General features: G+C 40.5%; 1 protein-coding gene across 1 annotated transcript in view; it reads left to right on the top strand.

Annotated features, from left to right (window-relative positions):
* The first annotated feature begins 6,489 nt into the window (after positions 1-6,489).
* Positions 6,490-17,762, top strand: part of sh3rf1 (SH3 domain containing ring finger 1) — a 52,916-nt gene continuing 41,643 nt past the window's right edge. Inside the window, exons 1-2 of the mRNA XM_084920981.1 lie at positions 6,490-6,789; positions 8,802-9,307. Of these exons, the coding sequence (XP_084777107.1) occupies positions 8,927-9,307 (381 nt within the window). The 5' untranslated portion in view covers positions 6,490-6,789; positions 8,802-8,926. The remainder of the gene's footprint in view (positions 6,790-8,801; positions 9,308-17,762) is intronic.

The following is a 17,762-nucleotide window of genomic DNA, read 5'->3' on the forward strand; positions in this document are numbered from 1 at the left end:
AAGTCGTGATCCCTGTGGAATAATATAACATGAGGCAGTGTTCTAAGACCACATCTCATTTACCATGACAGGAGACTTCGGTATGTGTCCTACAGTATGGGTTGGAGTATACTTGAGTAGCTGACCTACAGTGCCATCCTTTCATTAAGAAAAAAATGGTCTCATACGATTTCCCCAGTAGTTCTAGGTCCCTCTGATTTTATTTGTCTGTAGTTAACATATCTCAGGTTTGAACTCGTCAGGACAAAGCAATGAATTATATTTTGATTAGTGCCACTAGTATTGAAGTAAAAGTCAGCCTGGTGATTAGGCCAGAAACTGAGCTGAGAATCTTCACATCTCTACAAGATGTTGCTTTTATAAATTAAATCTTTCCTAGCCGGTGATGAAGGACTGAACACTGATTTCTGACACCAGCCCTAACATAAATATGACACTACTTAAACTGCAATATGTCATTGCCCTGCATATGTTTCAAAGCTGAGGCGTGCAAAGAGGGTTACACATTGGATTTCATGTCAAATAATACACAGATATCCAGTGGATTAAATTCTCTTTACGTGCATTTATTCCTTTTTTATTTTGCTTTTTTTTTAACTGAAATTAATCTGAAGTTTGAGTCTTTGCACATAAATACATGCACTTATATGTGGGTTTAAGCCTCTAAATATATTTAGACCTTTAGTCAAGGGCCCGACAGGAGCAGCTCTTAACGCCCTTAAATGCCTTCTTTCAGTATTTATACTGCTCGGTGTCATTGTGCTTGTTTGTTGTTCCATATCTGATTTAGTTATTCTGTTTTAACTCCCACCATGTGGCTTGTATTATGCATGGGTGGTTGTTTTATCTCTGTAGTGATTAGCATTTTTACTTGTTAAGAGGGACATATATAGTACATGAAGGCAAGCAACTGTCAGTATAATCAGAGCATGAGGGACTTTGAAACAGCACTTATGGCTTTCTTTTAGATATAAGCGCATTATAGGCTCAGTGTGGAGTCTTGGTACAGCAAATCTAATTTTAGGTCTTGCAAACATAGAATTGTCAGAAAGTCACTTTAAAGTTTTGCCTTTATCTCTTCAGGTTTGTGGTTATGAGTTCTGTTAAGTATCACAGCTGCAGTAAAATGTATGGTGGCCCAGTGATGCCAAAATGCAACATCCAATTTCTTTATTGCAAAATTGAATTTGGGGTTGCAGGGACGGCGGGTGTGGGAGCCATCCAAGCTGTTATAGTGCAAAAGGCTGGTACACCCTGGACAGGTCATAGCTCACCATAGGGCGAATCCAAAGACAGACAATCATTCACGTTCAGATTCACACCTGCAGACGATTTAGAACCAGTTAACCTAAAATGAACCATCCATCCATTCTCTTCCACTTATCCTTAACAGGGTCGCAGAGGTGCTGGACCTTATCCCAGCCACCGTGGAGCGAAAGGCGGGGTACAAGCTAGACAAGTCACCAAGCTGACGCAGGGCTAACACAGACAGACAGACAACCTTTCACACTTATGGACAATTTAGTTACCAGTTAACCTAACCCTACTAAGTGCATGTCTTTGGACAGTGGGAGAGAGCCAGAGAACCTAGAGAGAATTCAAGGAAAACTCCACTCAGAAGGGCCCCAGCCAGCTGGTGGGTTCAAACCCACAACTTTCTTGCTATGAGGCGACAGTACTGACCACACCACTGGGCCACCCACAGAAGAAAAAAACACATTTCAGGAAATACAACATAACAGAAAACACCACAAAACTACCCAAAACACAGAAAACAACTGAAACATAACAGAAAAACACAATGTTACAAAAAACCTCATCAAAACAGAGAACATAAAATTTCAGAAAGCGGAACAACAGCAAGGAAACAAAATAAAATTGTGTTTTCTGACACCTTATTGCATTTTTATTGTGTTTTCAGAGGGTTTTGTTTGTCGAAATGAGGTTCTGTTTGAGGTGTTTTGTATTTGTAATTTCACAATGATATCAACTCCAAGGCACTCTCTTACAAATATCAGTACCTTCAGTGTCACCGTAAGGTCACATTTAGTCATGTTTAACCTGAATTGGTGGGCGGCACAGTGGTGGCTAACACTGTCATCACAGCATGAAGCCACCGGCTTGCTGGGGTTTTCTGTGTGGAATTTGCATGTTCTCCCTGTGTCTACGTGGGTTCTCTTCAGCTTCCTCTCATACTCCAAAATATGTCCATGTTAAGGTAACTGGTGATTCTTAATTGTCCGTAGGTGACGGTCTGTCTTTCTGAGTTAGCCCTGTGATAGACTCGTGACCTATCCAAGGTGTGCCCTGCCTCTCCCGTCTCCCCACCACCCCAAACTGGATAAAAACATGAACAGAGTTAAATAAATGAGTTATATAGTTTCAGTCCCTCCCACGCAAAGCCCCTGACATTATAGTGAGGATGTAATGAATTTAATTCTTCTTGGAATTTTCCATAGGGCCTCCTTGATCCAAGCATGAAAAGAGGAAAAATCACCCCACAGAGAAACGTATGCGCTCAAGCATTATCATGCAGCGTTCGTTGACATTGAGTTTACGATGCCTAATCTAATTTGAAAGCAGGTTGCCTCAGGCTGAGTTAGTAAGTTTGAAAGCCTCATCAAAGTAATACAAATGAAGATCACTGGATGTGAGAGTCCTGATCTTAGGAGCACATTAGGCTTAAAGCATTTGGGCTGCTTTCAATTAAGACAGTGAAATGTCAACTGGTGAGCAACACTACGTATAATAACTCTATAATCTGTGCTTGCCAATAAAAAAATGGCTTTCTTCTCTGGTATTGGCTGTATTTCAATACTTTGTGTCTCGCACATCTATTTACAGTAATGGACTGTACAAGAGAGAGCAATATTTCTGTCAAGGCCCATCCTTTCGTGGAAATTGGGACATATGTCTTGTCATGTCCTCTGCTGCTTTCCTCGTTTCCATTTATAAGCAGTAAGCAGTAAGTATAAGCACAGCTGTCCCCTTCATCATGTGCAGCTCTGCATGTGTGTGTGCAGTGATGGGGTTTTTTTCTGCCCTCAGGTGCAGTCATTATGAAGGATTATTGCCTTTCCGTGTGTACAAATCATTCCCGTTGTCTTTCCGAATAACATTATTTAATGTCTCTGAATGCGAGTGTGTGGTAATGCACAGGGGTCAAGCTGAAAAGGAGGTGCACGGGCTATTGTCTGGGAGGAGGTGGAGGGGCAGAGTGCAGCCTCCTTACGGCGAGGAAATATGACCTGCGGGCTTCTACCAGCTCCCGTGGGATTGCATGTGACAGAGGAGCGCCACCTCTGAATAAATCTCTTTTCTTTATTGCCTTTTTTCTCCCTCGCCTTCATCTCTCCCTCTTGCTCAATATACAGTGTCCTCCAAAAGATAAAAATAAATCACATGTTTATTGTCTGGCTGTGTCTCGCTTGCTCTTCTCTCCTTCAAGTAGTTCTATGTTTGCAGAGAAGGTTATCACGAGTCAAAGGTCCATTTCAAATGTACATCTTATAATAAATGGTTAAAGCAGCACCTCTGGAGATATGTCCTCCATCTCCCTTTCGCCTTTTTTCTTTTATATGACTCAGTGATGGCTCCATCAGTTTGCCTTTGGCTCAAGAAAAGATAGGATAATATCATCCCAGTGTCATAAAACTACAGAAGCATCAGAACTTCAGCTCAGGACTAAAAAGTATTTTACATAAAAGTTAAAACAGAGGCGTCAAACATGCAGCCCGGGGGACAGAACCAGCCCACCGGGGGCTCCAGTTCGGCCCATTAGATGGCTTTGTAAAGTGTGAAAAATGCAATAAAGAAATTAATTATTCAATGTTTTTGAGTTAAATTGCTCTACCCCATGTCGGGATGAAGTGCCAACATTACAATAAAAACTATTTTTACATTTAGACAATTTGTTTGAATTATAAAGATATAAATTACTGTTGTTGTTTATGAAACTCTGCATGTGAAGAGTTTGTGCCTTTATTCACACTGACAAGCCTGGCAGAGATAGGAGACAAAAGATTTCTAAGACTGTAGAAAGGAAAGTAGTGAGACATGTGTCTAAAGATCCCACAACGACTGCCAAGACACTCACGAGTTAATTAGTTAAGTCAGGAATTGTAGCCTCAAATAAGACAATGACCCTGCACAGGAATGACTGTGAGGACTGGAGAAATCCACTTCAAGCCACTCTGAAGTATGCTAAGGACAATCTAGAGAAAGATTATGAATACTGCAAGCACATCCTTTGGTCATACAAGACAAAACTCAAGCTCTTTGGCCACAGAAACGCTGCTTATGTTAGGAGAAGGAAGGGAGAAAGAACACCCATGGTGAAACAAGGTGGTGGGAGCGTTTCATTGTGTGGATGCTTCAATGTGTCTGGAACTGTGACTCTCTTCAAGGTGGAAGGAATCATGAAGAAAGAAGATAATGTTAAGATTCTGAAAGAAAAACTCAAATAGTCAACAACAAAACTGGGTCTTGGTCATCAGTTTATCTTCTAACAAGACAACAATCCAAAACACACATCGCACATCTTGGTGAAGAACCACCTTCAGAAGACCAAAGTGAATATTAGATACTGAATCCCACTTACAACTGAGGTCCATACCAGACGACCATCAAATCTGGAGGAGATTCTCCAACGAGATGTTTGTGAGACTTGCTGAGAACTAAAACAAACAAGCTGTTATCCGTCTGTTGTTGGCGCATTGAATGTGAAATTTTCAGAATATTTCTTCACATTTTTAAAGATATTAGACATTCAGAGGAGCAGGGCTTTTCATATTTATGCTGACCAATTGAGATCAAAGTGGATTGTATGTGCTCCTGAAGTAAAAGGAGTTGGATAAATCTGGTTGGATCTACTTGAAAATAGTGAAAACGCGACCAGTAGATGTCCCTGTATAACTCTCCAGACATCCCTTAGCCAAAAGAAAGGTAAAAGTGTTTCACCCGTTATTGCTGCATGACAGAACAGGGGTTCCTAATGTTGGAAAATTGTAACTGAACAGAAAAACAACAACATATTTTGGTATAATTTAAGATGTTATGCGATTAAACTCGACTTTCAGCCAAACATGCCCACAGGGGTGAAAGAATAGTGAAATGAAAAAAGGAGTTATTATGCACTCTGTCTGGGAAAAGATGCTGCTTTTTGACACATCATTACAGCTCATTATACGATTCAGTTCACGCCCTTTTGATAACGACTGGTGCTGCCTTCTGGTGCACCTCGGAAATTTACTGCTTACGTTGTAGTAATCCTGAAGTAGCCGATGATTATTAGAAACGTGATATTAAAACACAAATAGCGGTATAAAATTAGTTATATGAGGCAATTTACATCACTATCTACTTCTGCTTCTACTCGTGATGCAAATGGTGTACTTCATTACACTTCATTACAATTGTTTTAAAGCTTAAGTTATCTTTTTTTTTAATTTTATTTGCTGAATCTTTTGAATCCAGCTGCAACGCTGGAGTGATGTACATTTTAAAGAATCATAATTTTTGATCATGCATGCTGCATTAATCTACTTATTTTAAGTTTATTTTTTAATATTTTTTTTAGCCTGGTAATCTACCCATGCTTTCTACAAAAATACTGGTAGCTATATAGTGCTTTTCTACTCTAACTCAAGGTATTTTTGGTAATAGTCAAATTTCCTCACTCACACAGTGGTGTACTCTGTTCCATAAAAACATTAAATAAAACATTAAATTAATGTAGTAAATTTTGTAAGTTTAAGTTTCATGAAGGAGGATAACTCAGGATGTGCTAAAAGGCAACCAAGCAATGCAAGGCTTGCTTGTTGTTTTGGGCACCAGGCCAGTAGTGAAAGGTTTGCAGTGATAGTCTGAGATTCCTAACCTCCCTGAGGGGGCACACCTGAGTCCCCTTACTCCCACTGTAAGTGGCAATAACAATTCTGTTTTTAAACAAACCTTATGAAAGCAATGACAGTCACTAAGTGAAAATGAAAAGAAGTTATTGTTTTGAAAGTGAAAAAGAAAGAAGAAAAAGAGAGAGTGGAGAAATCTAGCACCTAAATGCTGCCTAAATCTTACCTTGCTTTGCTGTCTGACTCTGGCAGCTGTGCCGTAACAGAGAGTTACATTCACAAACGGTTTTTTTTGTTTCGTTTTTTGCTGTTTTCAGAATATTTATAAAGTAATGGCAGTGAAGGCTGGATGAAGGGGCCCCCTGGGAATTTTTGCCCTGGCAGTTTTTAGAATTATCACCGCCCCTGCCTCGTTATTGGTCCCTTCAGTGGAAAAAGAAATCCTGCAAAAGCTCCTGGCTTTAAATTTTGTTGGAATCTGGTCACCTTAATGGGAATACTTTTTCCCAGTTATATATCAGCTATATCACCTTTAAGATGTGTATTTTCCTACTTGGTGCATTGAGCCTCCATAATGTTCCCATTTCCGACAGCACCGGAAGGCCACTTCACTCCCTCCCCCTCTCGGCTTGTTCCAGCAGCAGTCCCGCAGAGCAGAAGTACCAGCATGGCGCTCGGTGAGGCTGGAGTTCCGTTGTCTCTCTTGTATTGTGTTTCTCATGTCAGGTTTTACTCCACTATCTGATAGAGGTCTGCGATTCCTGCGGGGTGTGCGCCTCTAAACAAAACCTGTCTGGGTAAAAACGGCAGCATTTGCCTGCTGGATACTCACAGAGAAGTGGTTTGTAGATATCTGAGAAGGCTTGCTAACTAGCAAGGAGGCAAAAAAAAATTACGGGAGATACAGAGCAACAAGAGGAGGAGTCCTGTTCTGGAAGAGGTAAGCTGAATTACATAATAATAGTAGTTGAAGTACTTAGGAGTGGTATAAATATATTTGTTTGTGTCTTAAAGTTGTTAAAACTCTTTATTTTCCAAGTGCGCAAACTTAACTGTTTGTTGGGTATTTTTTAAGGGGGGGACGACGTTAAAGCAGCCTCCTTGTTATGAAGCGATACTTGCTAACAAACTTAGTTTAATTTGCTTTTTTGTAGTTCAGTTCGAGAATAATCCACCTCAAAAGAAAGTAGCATAAGAATAATTAGTTACTGTTTAGCGTCGTTATGTAATGTTTTCGTTTTTTGTTACAATGTTGCGGTATAAGCGTAAGATTTTGTCATTTTAAAAAAAGAAAAAAAATGAGGATTAATAATTAAAGTTTGTTGTGTTATTAGGATTTGTTTTTTTTAACCAGGTTTACTTAGTCGTGTGTGAATCCTCCTGCATGATTCCGCTCTTTAAACACAAATCACTGCACTTCAGTGCTTCACCGCTGCTGCAGGTTTCTCTTTTTTGTGTCTGGCTCGGCGGTGTTAACCGTACAGTCAGTTTAAAGGGTCCGAGGATCCAAGATCACACTTGCCAGGTGTAATTATCCGCTGTCGAGTAAATGAGATTAACTTGGCCTCCTGTCCCCCGCTAGGTAATCTAATGATAGACCTTAAAACTGTTCTTTTTTCCTTTTAATGTTTTTGCGAGATTTAGCAACAATTCTCTTATGTATGTTAGGTTTTAGTGCGGCAATTCATTCTGTATCACAGTGCAGATATAAAACAAAACGAAGAAACCCCTTTTAAAAAAAATAAATAAATAGAGTGTAGATCTCTTATAGAAAGACACATGCAGCAGTGTCTCCATGCCTTGGATTGGTACTAAATCTTAGACTTTATAAGCCCACCATGATTTCATTTTCAGAGGCATTAAGCTCGCCGATAAATTTATGCATGAGGTTTCTTAAAACAGCTTTAAAAGTATTGACTCCTGGAGCCACGAACATTTCTGTTACTCTGAAAAAATCGAGGTCTCCTCCGTAATAATCTCATTATAATCCATTTGAAGTCTCCGTAGGCTTGTTTTTCCGATACTTTGCCTTCAAGTGTGCAGTAAACAGAAGTGTTTAGTGTGCTCTAAATGGAGACATCTTCATCCTTACATGCAGTAACCTTGGTAAACTTGCATTGCGTATAAATAGCCTTTAAAATAGGTCGTTTGATTTGCAGTTGCCATTAGAGACACTAAGGTTCTTATTAGAAGAAACGGGAATTTGATACAGTTGTCCTCTTTGGCTTTACTAAGAACGCTGTTATAGACATGATATAATTCTCAACATAAGAGACATGAGCTGCTGGAGACCAGTCCTGTAAGATGGATGGCATTTTATTGGAATCAGTGCTGTTATCCATTCTTCTTATTGATCCTTATTGATCCATGATCAGTTTTCTGTGTGCAGAAACAAAGTAAGCTTACACAAATTTCCAGCTGCTTTATCTTTTCCAAATCTGAACACATTGTTTATAGAAAGTAGAAAAAGGACTTGAAATTCTCAGGTGTGCAGAAGCTCTGCTGCCCTGAGTTTGACTTCACTGCTCTGCAGTGTGCAGCTGTCAGAAGTGATTAGCATGGATGAATGCAATACCAGTGGACTGGACTTTTTTGGAACTGGTTTTGGTTCGTCATGGCTTGATGCTCAAATTATGAAGCAACACAATACAGCTTCAGCCATATGTAAGCATGTAAGGGGTTTCCAAAACCACAGTTCAGTTCATAGTAGGAGTTTGCATTCCCAGTAAAAAGTACTTTGAATCAATATTCACTGAGAACTACGTGACAAACTTTGTGGATGTTTGTGTTAAAATTTAAGTCATTATCTCGTAATTGTTAGAGTTGTTACAGCCATCTGCGATGTCTGTTAAATATGTATGCCATGACCTATTTCTTGTGTATACAGTTGATAAATATGAATGTCTTGACCTTTTTTCTTTTTTTATTATTATTGTTTTGTTTTTTTTACAGCTGATGCAGGTGCCATGGCAATAGCCGAGGCATGGGAGTGACGTGACAGTACTTGATGTGCTTCCAAACAAAAACCTTATCAGCATCATGTTTTTCTGCTGAATTAGAGGCAGAACACGCAGAGAATGGACGAGTCCGTGTTGTTGGATTTGCTCGAGTGCCCCGTTTGTCTCGAGCGGCTAGATGCCTCGGCAAAGGTTCTTCCTTGTCAGCACACCTTCTGCCGGCGTTGCCTCCAAGGTATCCTTGGCTCACGCGGGGAGTTGCGCTGCCCAGAGTGCCGGACGTTGGTGGAGTGTGCCGTGGATGAACTTCCCAGCAACATCCTACTTGTGCGGCTCTTGGATGGAATCAAGCAGAGGCCACGGAGGGTTGGCCCTGGGGCGGCAGTCTGCACAAATGGTACATCTGGAGCCATGGCCAGGGCACATGGAAGTGGATCCCGGGACCAGGGCACCCCGGGAGCACAACCCCAGCGAGCTCAGGCTAAGAGCACCCTCGTCCGGGTTAGTATATTAACTACCTGAGCATGGCTCAGTGAGTACACATCTGTGTTTCCCATTGTTATGGTCAAGCTGAAACAAAACAGAGAAAATCTGTGTGGATTAAAAACAGCATGTTGCATTACTAGCTCTCTAATCCTTGCTGCGGATTAACGGTTATCATGGTGATCCCAAAGCCAGCCAGTTGACTAGCAGCCCAACATTACTGAAGGCAGTGATTGAGAGCAGTTAATAGTTAAGCCACCAAATGATCCTGCACTCTATGGCAACAGTAGATGGACTTACTCCCGTAAGAAGAGCTCGCAGGCCTTTCTTAGTTGCTGACATTGTCATATGCCACAGACAGCCTTGCTCTTGCGATCCCTGCTGTAGTGTTGCTTGTGAAATTCAGGGTGGATCTACAGGGTGGTTGTTTTATCTGCAACACTGAGGGGACTTGTAAAGTGTATTTAGAGCAGAAAGAAAATTGTGAAAGACTTGGAGTCTGTGTTTCAGTAGTTTTATTTAGATACCACTGATGAGACACAGATGGCGGTGAAAGAGTGAAAACAACACACAACATTTGTTTCTCAATCTCTAAGCCTAAGAAAACACGAGTTTAATGATGGTTTAATTTTTAAGGGCAAAATAAGCTGTTCAACCTAAGATGGCATGTGTTGTTGTGTCATGCCATATTCAGTGTTTGACATGCAGATTACCAGACATGGATTATACCTAATCCTAGACTAAATTCTTTACTCTATGGGGATCTTCATTGAATTTTTCCTTTTAGTCTAGGACTAGGATTATCTATGACGAGGAAACTTGCTCATAGACTTTATTTGGGTGGGCTGCCCAGGTCTATGGATGGCTATCCAAGTATATTTTAAAATTAATTTGATTTATTTGACTGCCCCAGACAGCAGTGCAATCAGTTTACTCTCAGACAATCCCCTCACCCTCATTTTGGCGGTGCAGTCTGGTTGCTGTTGTGAAGTCGTCAATGTCATTCACCAGTCAGCAAAACGTTCTGCCTACAGTTGAGCAGACTTTCACCACCACCTTCTTAAACTACATTTGATGACTACAGACTGTTTATTTTAAGTGCACATTTAACTCATTTCAGTTCCGATACAGTGCTGAGGTATCTGCATCAGGGAACGATCAGATACCTGCGTTAATTTAATCAGCTAAAGTTCTCACTCTGAGGAAGATGATGGAAATTAATCTTTTACCTGTAGGGGAGCATTAGCTTGACTTACACGTTACTTTGTAATAACCTTGTAAAAGTATTGGTGTTGATTAGCAAAATGATAAATGAGAACAGGACCAAGATAAATAATTTTTTTTATAAATATGGTCATGTTATTGACCTAATTTATTTTCACTGGTCACATTTAAGGTTGGTGTTAAGAGTCATTAAGCTGCTTCATACTGCTGTCATCCATAGTTGTGCTAGTTTCTCCTTTACTCCCTCTCAGTCTAAGTGGTCATCCTTGCTGCTCCTCACACACAAACGCACATCATCTGTGGAGCAGAGCTGTCAAAAGACAGGTGAAATTAAATGACAGAGTTGACAACAGTGTATTATGTCATTGTAAGTTCAGCAAAAGCTTCCCAGCAAGAGTTACACTAAACCTAAAGAGAGCGAGAAAGAGCTGACAGAAAGTCTGTCGGTGTAAGAATATATACTGGAATATACTTCCAACCTTTTTATCCTTTGTTGTAAACTTCCTGCACGCTGTAATGCCTCTGCTTCTGCTGACTCAAAGTGTCATAAAAAAACAGATCTGGTGTGTTGTCACTGATATGCAATATCAGATCAGCACATCCCTATTCACTGTCACAGTGGGCACATGGTATTTATTTATCAATTAACGTAAAACAGCATAACTGTGCCTCCTTAACATGGTTGTGCAGCCCTTTCCTTCACACTAGCACTCGTAGAATCCAGCGGGAAATAAAAAAATGCAATTTTCCTTCATGATGTGTTGTGATTTATGCTATTTATGCTTTTCTCCAAGCTGCCCAGGCCTGTTTACTATAAAATGACATGTGATGTGTGTTTTAAAATATGTTTTAATTAACAAATTCTCTTTAGATTCTTTACATTTCATGCTGTAAATACACCCATGACAGACCCGTGGGCCCCTCTTTGAACAGCTCTGGTCTCCACGAAGGGAGGATTGGGTAGATGAAAAGATGTCAGGGTCTTGTGCAGAATCACTGGAATGTCAAAGCTCTGATAATGTAGCTGCCGAGCCATGCAGGTATGAAGATCAGAGGCCTTGCTGTAAATTGCTACTGGGGGACCCGCCTCATTTGCCAAAGTATCACTTCAGAGCTTTTGTGCTCATTTCAAAGCTGTTTGTGCTTTTTGGAATTTCCCCTCAGTGCTGAAAAGCCTGTTTGTTACCAAAAAAAAGGGGGAGAGCGAGAGATGGTCATTCGAAACTAATACACTGATTCCCCTTTGAGGGTATGCTGCCCATGTCATCTGTGAATACGGTTTTCTATTTTCTGAGCACTTCTATAGATTTTTCACAGTGTCATACTATTGACTAATGACCTCTCTCAAGTCTGCTCTCCTAAGGCTCTGTGCTGATAACAGAGAACAAGAAAAGACATGGCAGTGCAGGTGTAACATTTTCACAACATAAAAGCCAGAGATCAAAGCTCTCACTGATCTCTGGCCGGTGCTCCTTGGGGACTGAGCTGCCTCACTGCCCCCGGGTGACACCCTCAGTCCCACTTCTTTTTTCTTTTTCTTTTTTTGTTCCCCTGGATTTTTTTTTTTTTTTTTTGGGGGGGGGGGGATCTTTCAAGGCTTGATGCAGCTCTTGTGCCATTCCTCTGTTGAGGGATAGCTCCACCTCCAATTCTTATATGGCCAGAGAATTGGTCTGACTGGGGACTGCCTGACAGATGCACAACAGGGTTTTGTTTCGGGTCGCGTCTGATCCTAGTGACTGACCGACACATGTAGAGAGTGTGTGTGTGTGTACGCACGCGCGCATGAACGGAAAGGCCACCAGTAACAGAAACTGATGAGTGTTAAGTGAAGGCGTTAGGACCAAATGGGACAAATGTTTCGACTTTCTGCCCCTCCTCTTATCATCTCCGGGGTTGCAGCAGTTGTTTGACACGGCAGCCTGGCATTTCTTTGATGAGAGGATTGAAAAGGCTTGTCTTGAATGTAGCTCTGTGGTTGTCTAGGCCCTCGCAGTCAGGTTGATGACTCACCTCCGTGGTGCTCCGTTACATGAGTGTTTTGTCTGCCTTTCTCGCTCGTTGACTCGTATAACATAGTATTTTGTTCATGCGGATTGAGAACAGATAACTCCTATGTTTTTGTTTTGTTTTGTTTTATGCATGAGAGCGAGTAAAGCTATTGGATCTGTCTGGAAGTCAAAGGTCAGGGTTCAGGTGTCATAGCAGTTGGGTCAGAGCAAAGGAAGGAGAGAGGGGAAGAGTCGGAGAGAGTTTTTAGTGAATATCTTCAGCTATCATTGTCTCTCTCTGGAGAGTTGAGCCTGCACTGAGAGTATAAAAATAGACTGTCTTTCATGATAATTTCTGCCTTTGTCATAAAACTGTCAGAGTTAATTTTTAATTCAATTCTCCACTCTGCATTAACTACAGTTTGGAGGCTACATTTGGGAGGAAAATATGTACAAATGATGCTTGTATCTTTTGTACGCTATGAAGGATTTGAGTGTTTGTCTTTATGAGTGTGTGTGTGTGCGTGTCATTATGTGATTAGCTGATGTGAAGTGAAACAATATACTTTCCTGACCTTTTTGGGATGTAATTAGGTCGTTGTCTCTTCTTTGGTAATGAGGGCTGCTTTTTCCTTTTTATAGGCCTGGTGTGTTTGATAGCCTTTTCTTCCTGGCGTTATCTCACATTGTCCTCAAGGATTAATTCTAAACACACAGGAAGCAAAGCGCAGCCTTCTAATTTAGTATTATTTTCAGCTGATTGAAGGAAGTTGTCTAATATCTAGTTACCCACAGGACATTGGAAAGCGTTTTTGTTCCTCAGTTATTTTTGTAATAAAGTTGTGGCGTGTTCTGTCTCTTTTGTAGTGGATTTATTTCTTCAGAGAAAAAGAATGCTGTTTATGGGTTCCTTATGTAGAGAGATGTCATTAAAATTCCTGTGCACCTCCCTCGTCTGAGGTCGATGAGTCACGCTGGCGGTCTTTGATGACATCATATTGTTGTTGAGGCCTTTCCTCTTGGCCGGCTGGCTGACCTCTGCCTGTGCGGCTGAACCCCTTCATTACACCCTCACGCTGCCCACATACTGCAAACACATACTTACTGCTTTCCACTGGGAATTTTTCAAGAGGGCTTTGGTCTGTTCATTCCAGCTCTCTCAACACGCTCACACTTTTCTCTTGCCTCCTCTATATTTCCCACGCAGGTCTGCAAGTAGTTGCAACCTTCTGGACAGTGCATGCCGGGATTTTAGAGCCACCTGTAATTTTCTCTTATGAGCCACTGACACCAGCTGAGTTTTTTTTTTCTTTTTTGCTATATTTCTTCCATGTACCTCCTCCTCCCTCCTCACTGTCTAAATCTGTGCTGAAGCCTGTTAAAGGTCTAATGAGATTAGAGTTTATTAGACACTGAGTCGGCTCTGCTCCCCGTTCTTTTACTCCCTGTCTCAAAGTGCTTTCTCAAAGGGAATTTTTGGGTCTGGTTATGATGTTTTAAGGTCTTGGCCATGTAAAGTGCTCTGTTAGGACTTTGGGATTCGGCGTTATATAAATTGAATTGAATTACTTTTGACTGCTGACTTTCATTCCTAGGAAACAAACAGTTGCTATCTAGTGAAGTAATCAGTGTGTCTTCATCTCTGGTTCCCACTGTGTATCTTTTAATACTCATCTAATGCACTTCATATTTTTTATAGTTTTTATACTTGTCCTTTTTTTGACTTTTGCACTGCTACAAAGATGGATGCTCATATTAAACATGAGCTTCGTGTTTGTTCAGGATTCAGCTTGCTCTCATTGTTCAGTTTATCATAGTTTTTATGACGTATTGAAAGACCCAAGAAGGCTATGGACATTTTTTAGCATACAAAAGCTACAACCCTTCAGCTAATGTGTTTTGTTAACCTTTATAAACCTACTGTTCCTGTTAACTTTACCATATAGAAAAACAGCTCCAGATAACTATGGTAAAAGGACCGGTTCTTGTATTATATATTTTCTCAAAACTTTCAGTTCAAGAAGCCTCATGAGAAACAAAATTACAAGTTTAACAGATGCTCGAATTTCAAAAGTCAAGTTTTTTGCGTTTAGAAATTGTGGTTTCAACACTGAGTAGTCATAACCAGGAAAGATTTAGGAACTAACACTGTTGCTCCTGCTCAGCTGAGGGTTGTCCACTGGGATTCCCTACATGCTACCGTGTCTTGTTGCTGGAAGGGGAAAATATACTCCCTGCTGTCTCTGTCTGTCCTCCTCACCTCCTTTTTACATAATTGCACATATGAGGCTCCACTTTCATGTCTGTACCACCACATATTCAGCAGTTAGTGTTATAGCATGTAGCGCTACATGAATCCACTGTGGCATTAAATTGTACCACTAAGCTAAACCTTCTAACCAGCTCTAGACATCCTTGTTCGTTAACACTTAATATTGCTGTCAAACAGACGGATCGCTGTCATGGAGGTCTGCTTTGCTGCGACATGTAGTTCCATTTTTATGTTCTTAGATTTAACACTGGTCTCAGAGGGTTAGTTTCATTGTGTAGGTTTTGTAAGAAGTGTGTTAATGTGTTTCTTTTATGTTGTTTTAACACTAGGTTTTGGGTGGTCCGTCAAACATAAAATGCCACAGTTGCTGGGGGGAGGGTTCTTTGGGGAAACATATTTCACAGATACCTTGTAAGAAATGTCAAAAAATATCTGTTTTCTTTTCTCTGAAGATGAGTAGATGCACAATTTAAAAAAATTACAATATTAAGCATTGTGTTTAGACTGCAAGTCATGCAAAGCTAGCCTAATTAAGTCCACAAATATAAAGATGGAACTGTAAATGAGCAGAATGCATCCTCCTCAAAGTAAAAATTTTAGTGCCAGTTTGTAAATTTTAAATCCTGGTAGTAGATGGATAGTAAATACACTAATCCACAGTCTCACAGAGGAATGAAGGCTATCCTATCATGCCTTCTACATAAAGACGGGAACCTGGGCAGCTTGCCAGTTTATCACATTACTGATGTCATAGGCAAACATGGTCATAATAATAACTGTAATCATCATTTTTGGCAATTTTCAGATTCCTACCTATGTTTTGGAACAAATGCAGTGAATAAGAATGTGTGGGGTTGCATAATACGCAAGGAGAAGCAAAAAAGACGGAATCAAGTGAGATTAAGGTGCATCTGAAGCATCTTCATTGTAGGGTTTTACCGCTTCCGAGACGACAATGAGACGAAGGTGTACGCCTGCCCTTTGTGGTTTTTAGTCCATCAAGATTTTTAGTCGAGACGCTTAGAGGAAGAGACTTTTGTTCCGAGTATTTTCCCAGACAGGCGGGGATGTTTTGTGTCGGTGTGTCTCTGAGGAATGTCATGAGCACTTGTAGGTCACTGTTTCTCCTCTAAACACTGGGCTTGTTGGGTCTCGTCCTGCTTGCCAGCTCACATTTACCCTTTTCAGTACACCTTAAAGCATCAACATGCATTTTATGTGCGTCGTCTGCGTGTTTGCGTTGTGAGACATCACCTCTTTAAGGTTTATGTGGTGATTGTGGTTACAAGTCTGTGTCTTTCACAGTAACTAAGGTGTGTAGTTCTGTTGATAATCAGGCATGCAGTGATGTGCTTCTGCACCTGAAAGCCTCCAGGCAGACTTTATTTAAGTGGTAATATTTTGTTCCAAGGCACTGTCAGGTTTATACCACATGCAGGAGATGTGTCCATCATTTTCTTTGGGCTACCTTTATAAATTGCTTATTACATGTCATCTTATGAGATCTGATTACCTGAACTACCCAAACCCTGAGTTTTGAAGAAAAACAAAATACATATTTTGAAAAAGATTTAAATAGTTTTTGATTTGTGGTGTGTGGAATATATCGCCTGTGCTGGCATCCATTTGCAAAGGCAGGGTTTTTCCTGAATCACAGTGCATCTTTAGGGGATCTTACAGTAAAGATAATGAGACTCTGGCCTTATTTAACAATTTTGATAATTTGATAAGTGGAAACGTCTTTTATGCTTTGTTAAATATTTTCCTTTGGCCAACTTTATTTACGGGGTCTTCGTTTACTTGAGTGCTGCTGATTTCCCACCTCTGGCTCTGGATCACCTTTTTAAATAGTGGGGTGATCAGAATCTTTTCTATGCAGAAAAAAACCCTTGATAGAGATTTGGTTCAGAGCGACTGTGGCAATCTCAGCTAAGCAAAAAACCTTCAAAAAGACTTTTGTGTCACTGACTGTATTGATTGCTTGAATGCTTGCTTTATAATAACCTTGATAATGAAAATGAGGTGACAGTGAGTTCACTTCAAAGAGGGAAAAAAACCAAATGAAGAAAAAAGTGCAGATGAGAAACAAATTTAATAGCAAATTTATTTTTCTATTACATGGAAAAAACAGCTGATCAAAGCCTTACGTAGCACTTACAGACTAGACTGCGCAGCCATGTTGTGGTAAATCTTATGTTAAAACACACATCACCCCCAAGATTATCAAGAATTACAAAAACAATTTTCAAAATACAGAAGTTTTTTTTCCTTATAGCATGAGGTCAGGGTACCAATCATCGACAATGCCTTAAGCCTTAATGTGTTGACTCCCTGCTGTGTGTGCGCCCGTGTAAGTAAAACTAAGCTGTTCATGTTGCACTTGAAGCAAACACATTTTGAAGAAGTCATGTTTATTAAATCACAGGAAGGACCCAGAGTCTATATAGTGTCACAGCTAAAAAATGAGGAAAAACAGCTTGTCCATCAGTGTCCTTCGACAAGTCAATAATGTGTTTACACTTAAAATTGCTCAGAAACAGACCAGTCAGAGTCAGAGGTCTGCTTTGCTGTGACATGTAGTTACATTTTTAGTTCTTAGATTAGTGCGATAAAAGAAGCATCAGACCTCACAGGGTTAATTTCATTGTGTAGGTTTTGTAAATAGTGTGTGTTGATGTTTTTCTTTTATGTTGTTTTAACACTAGATTCTGGGTGGTCCTCCAAACATAAAATGCCACAGTTGCCAGTGGCCCTCGTTTTTTTTGTCTGTTTTTTTTGGTCTGTCACATCTCCTGGCATGTCTGTCAGCATGACGATACTAAGACAAGCATCCACGACCTTCTTTACCTCAGTCCCAGTCACACCTGTGGAAGCTAACAAAAGCCTTTCTTTAGATCCTGTGTTGTGTGTGAGTATGTGTGTGGTCGAGTGGCCGCCTGGGTAAAGGCTCTTAGAAAAATGTTTTGGGGACCAACAACTTGTCAGC

Source organism: Perissodus microlepis, chromosome 23, assembly GCF_051167445.1.
Source record: "Perissodus microlepis isolate ML-2025 ecotype Zambia chromosome 23, ASM5116744v1, whole genome shotgun sequence".
NCBI classification, from domain to species: domain Eukaryota; kingdom Metazoa; phylum Chordata; class Actinopteri; order Cichliformes; family Cichlidae; genus Perissodus; species Perissodus microlepis.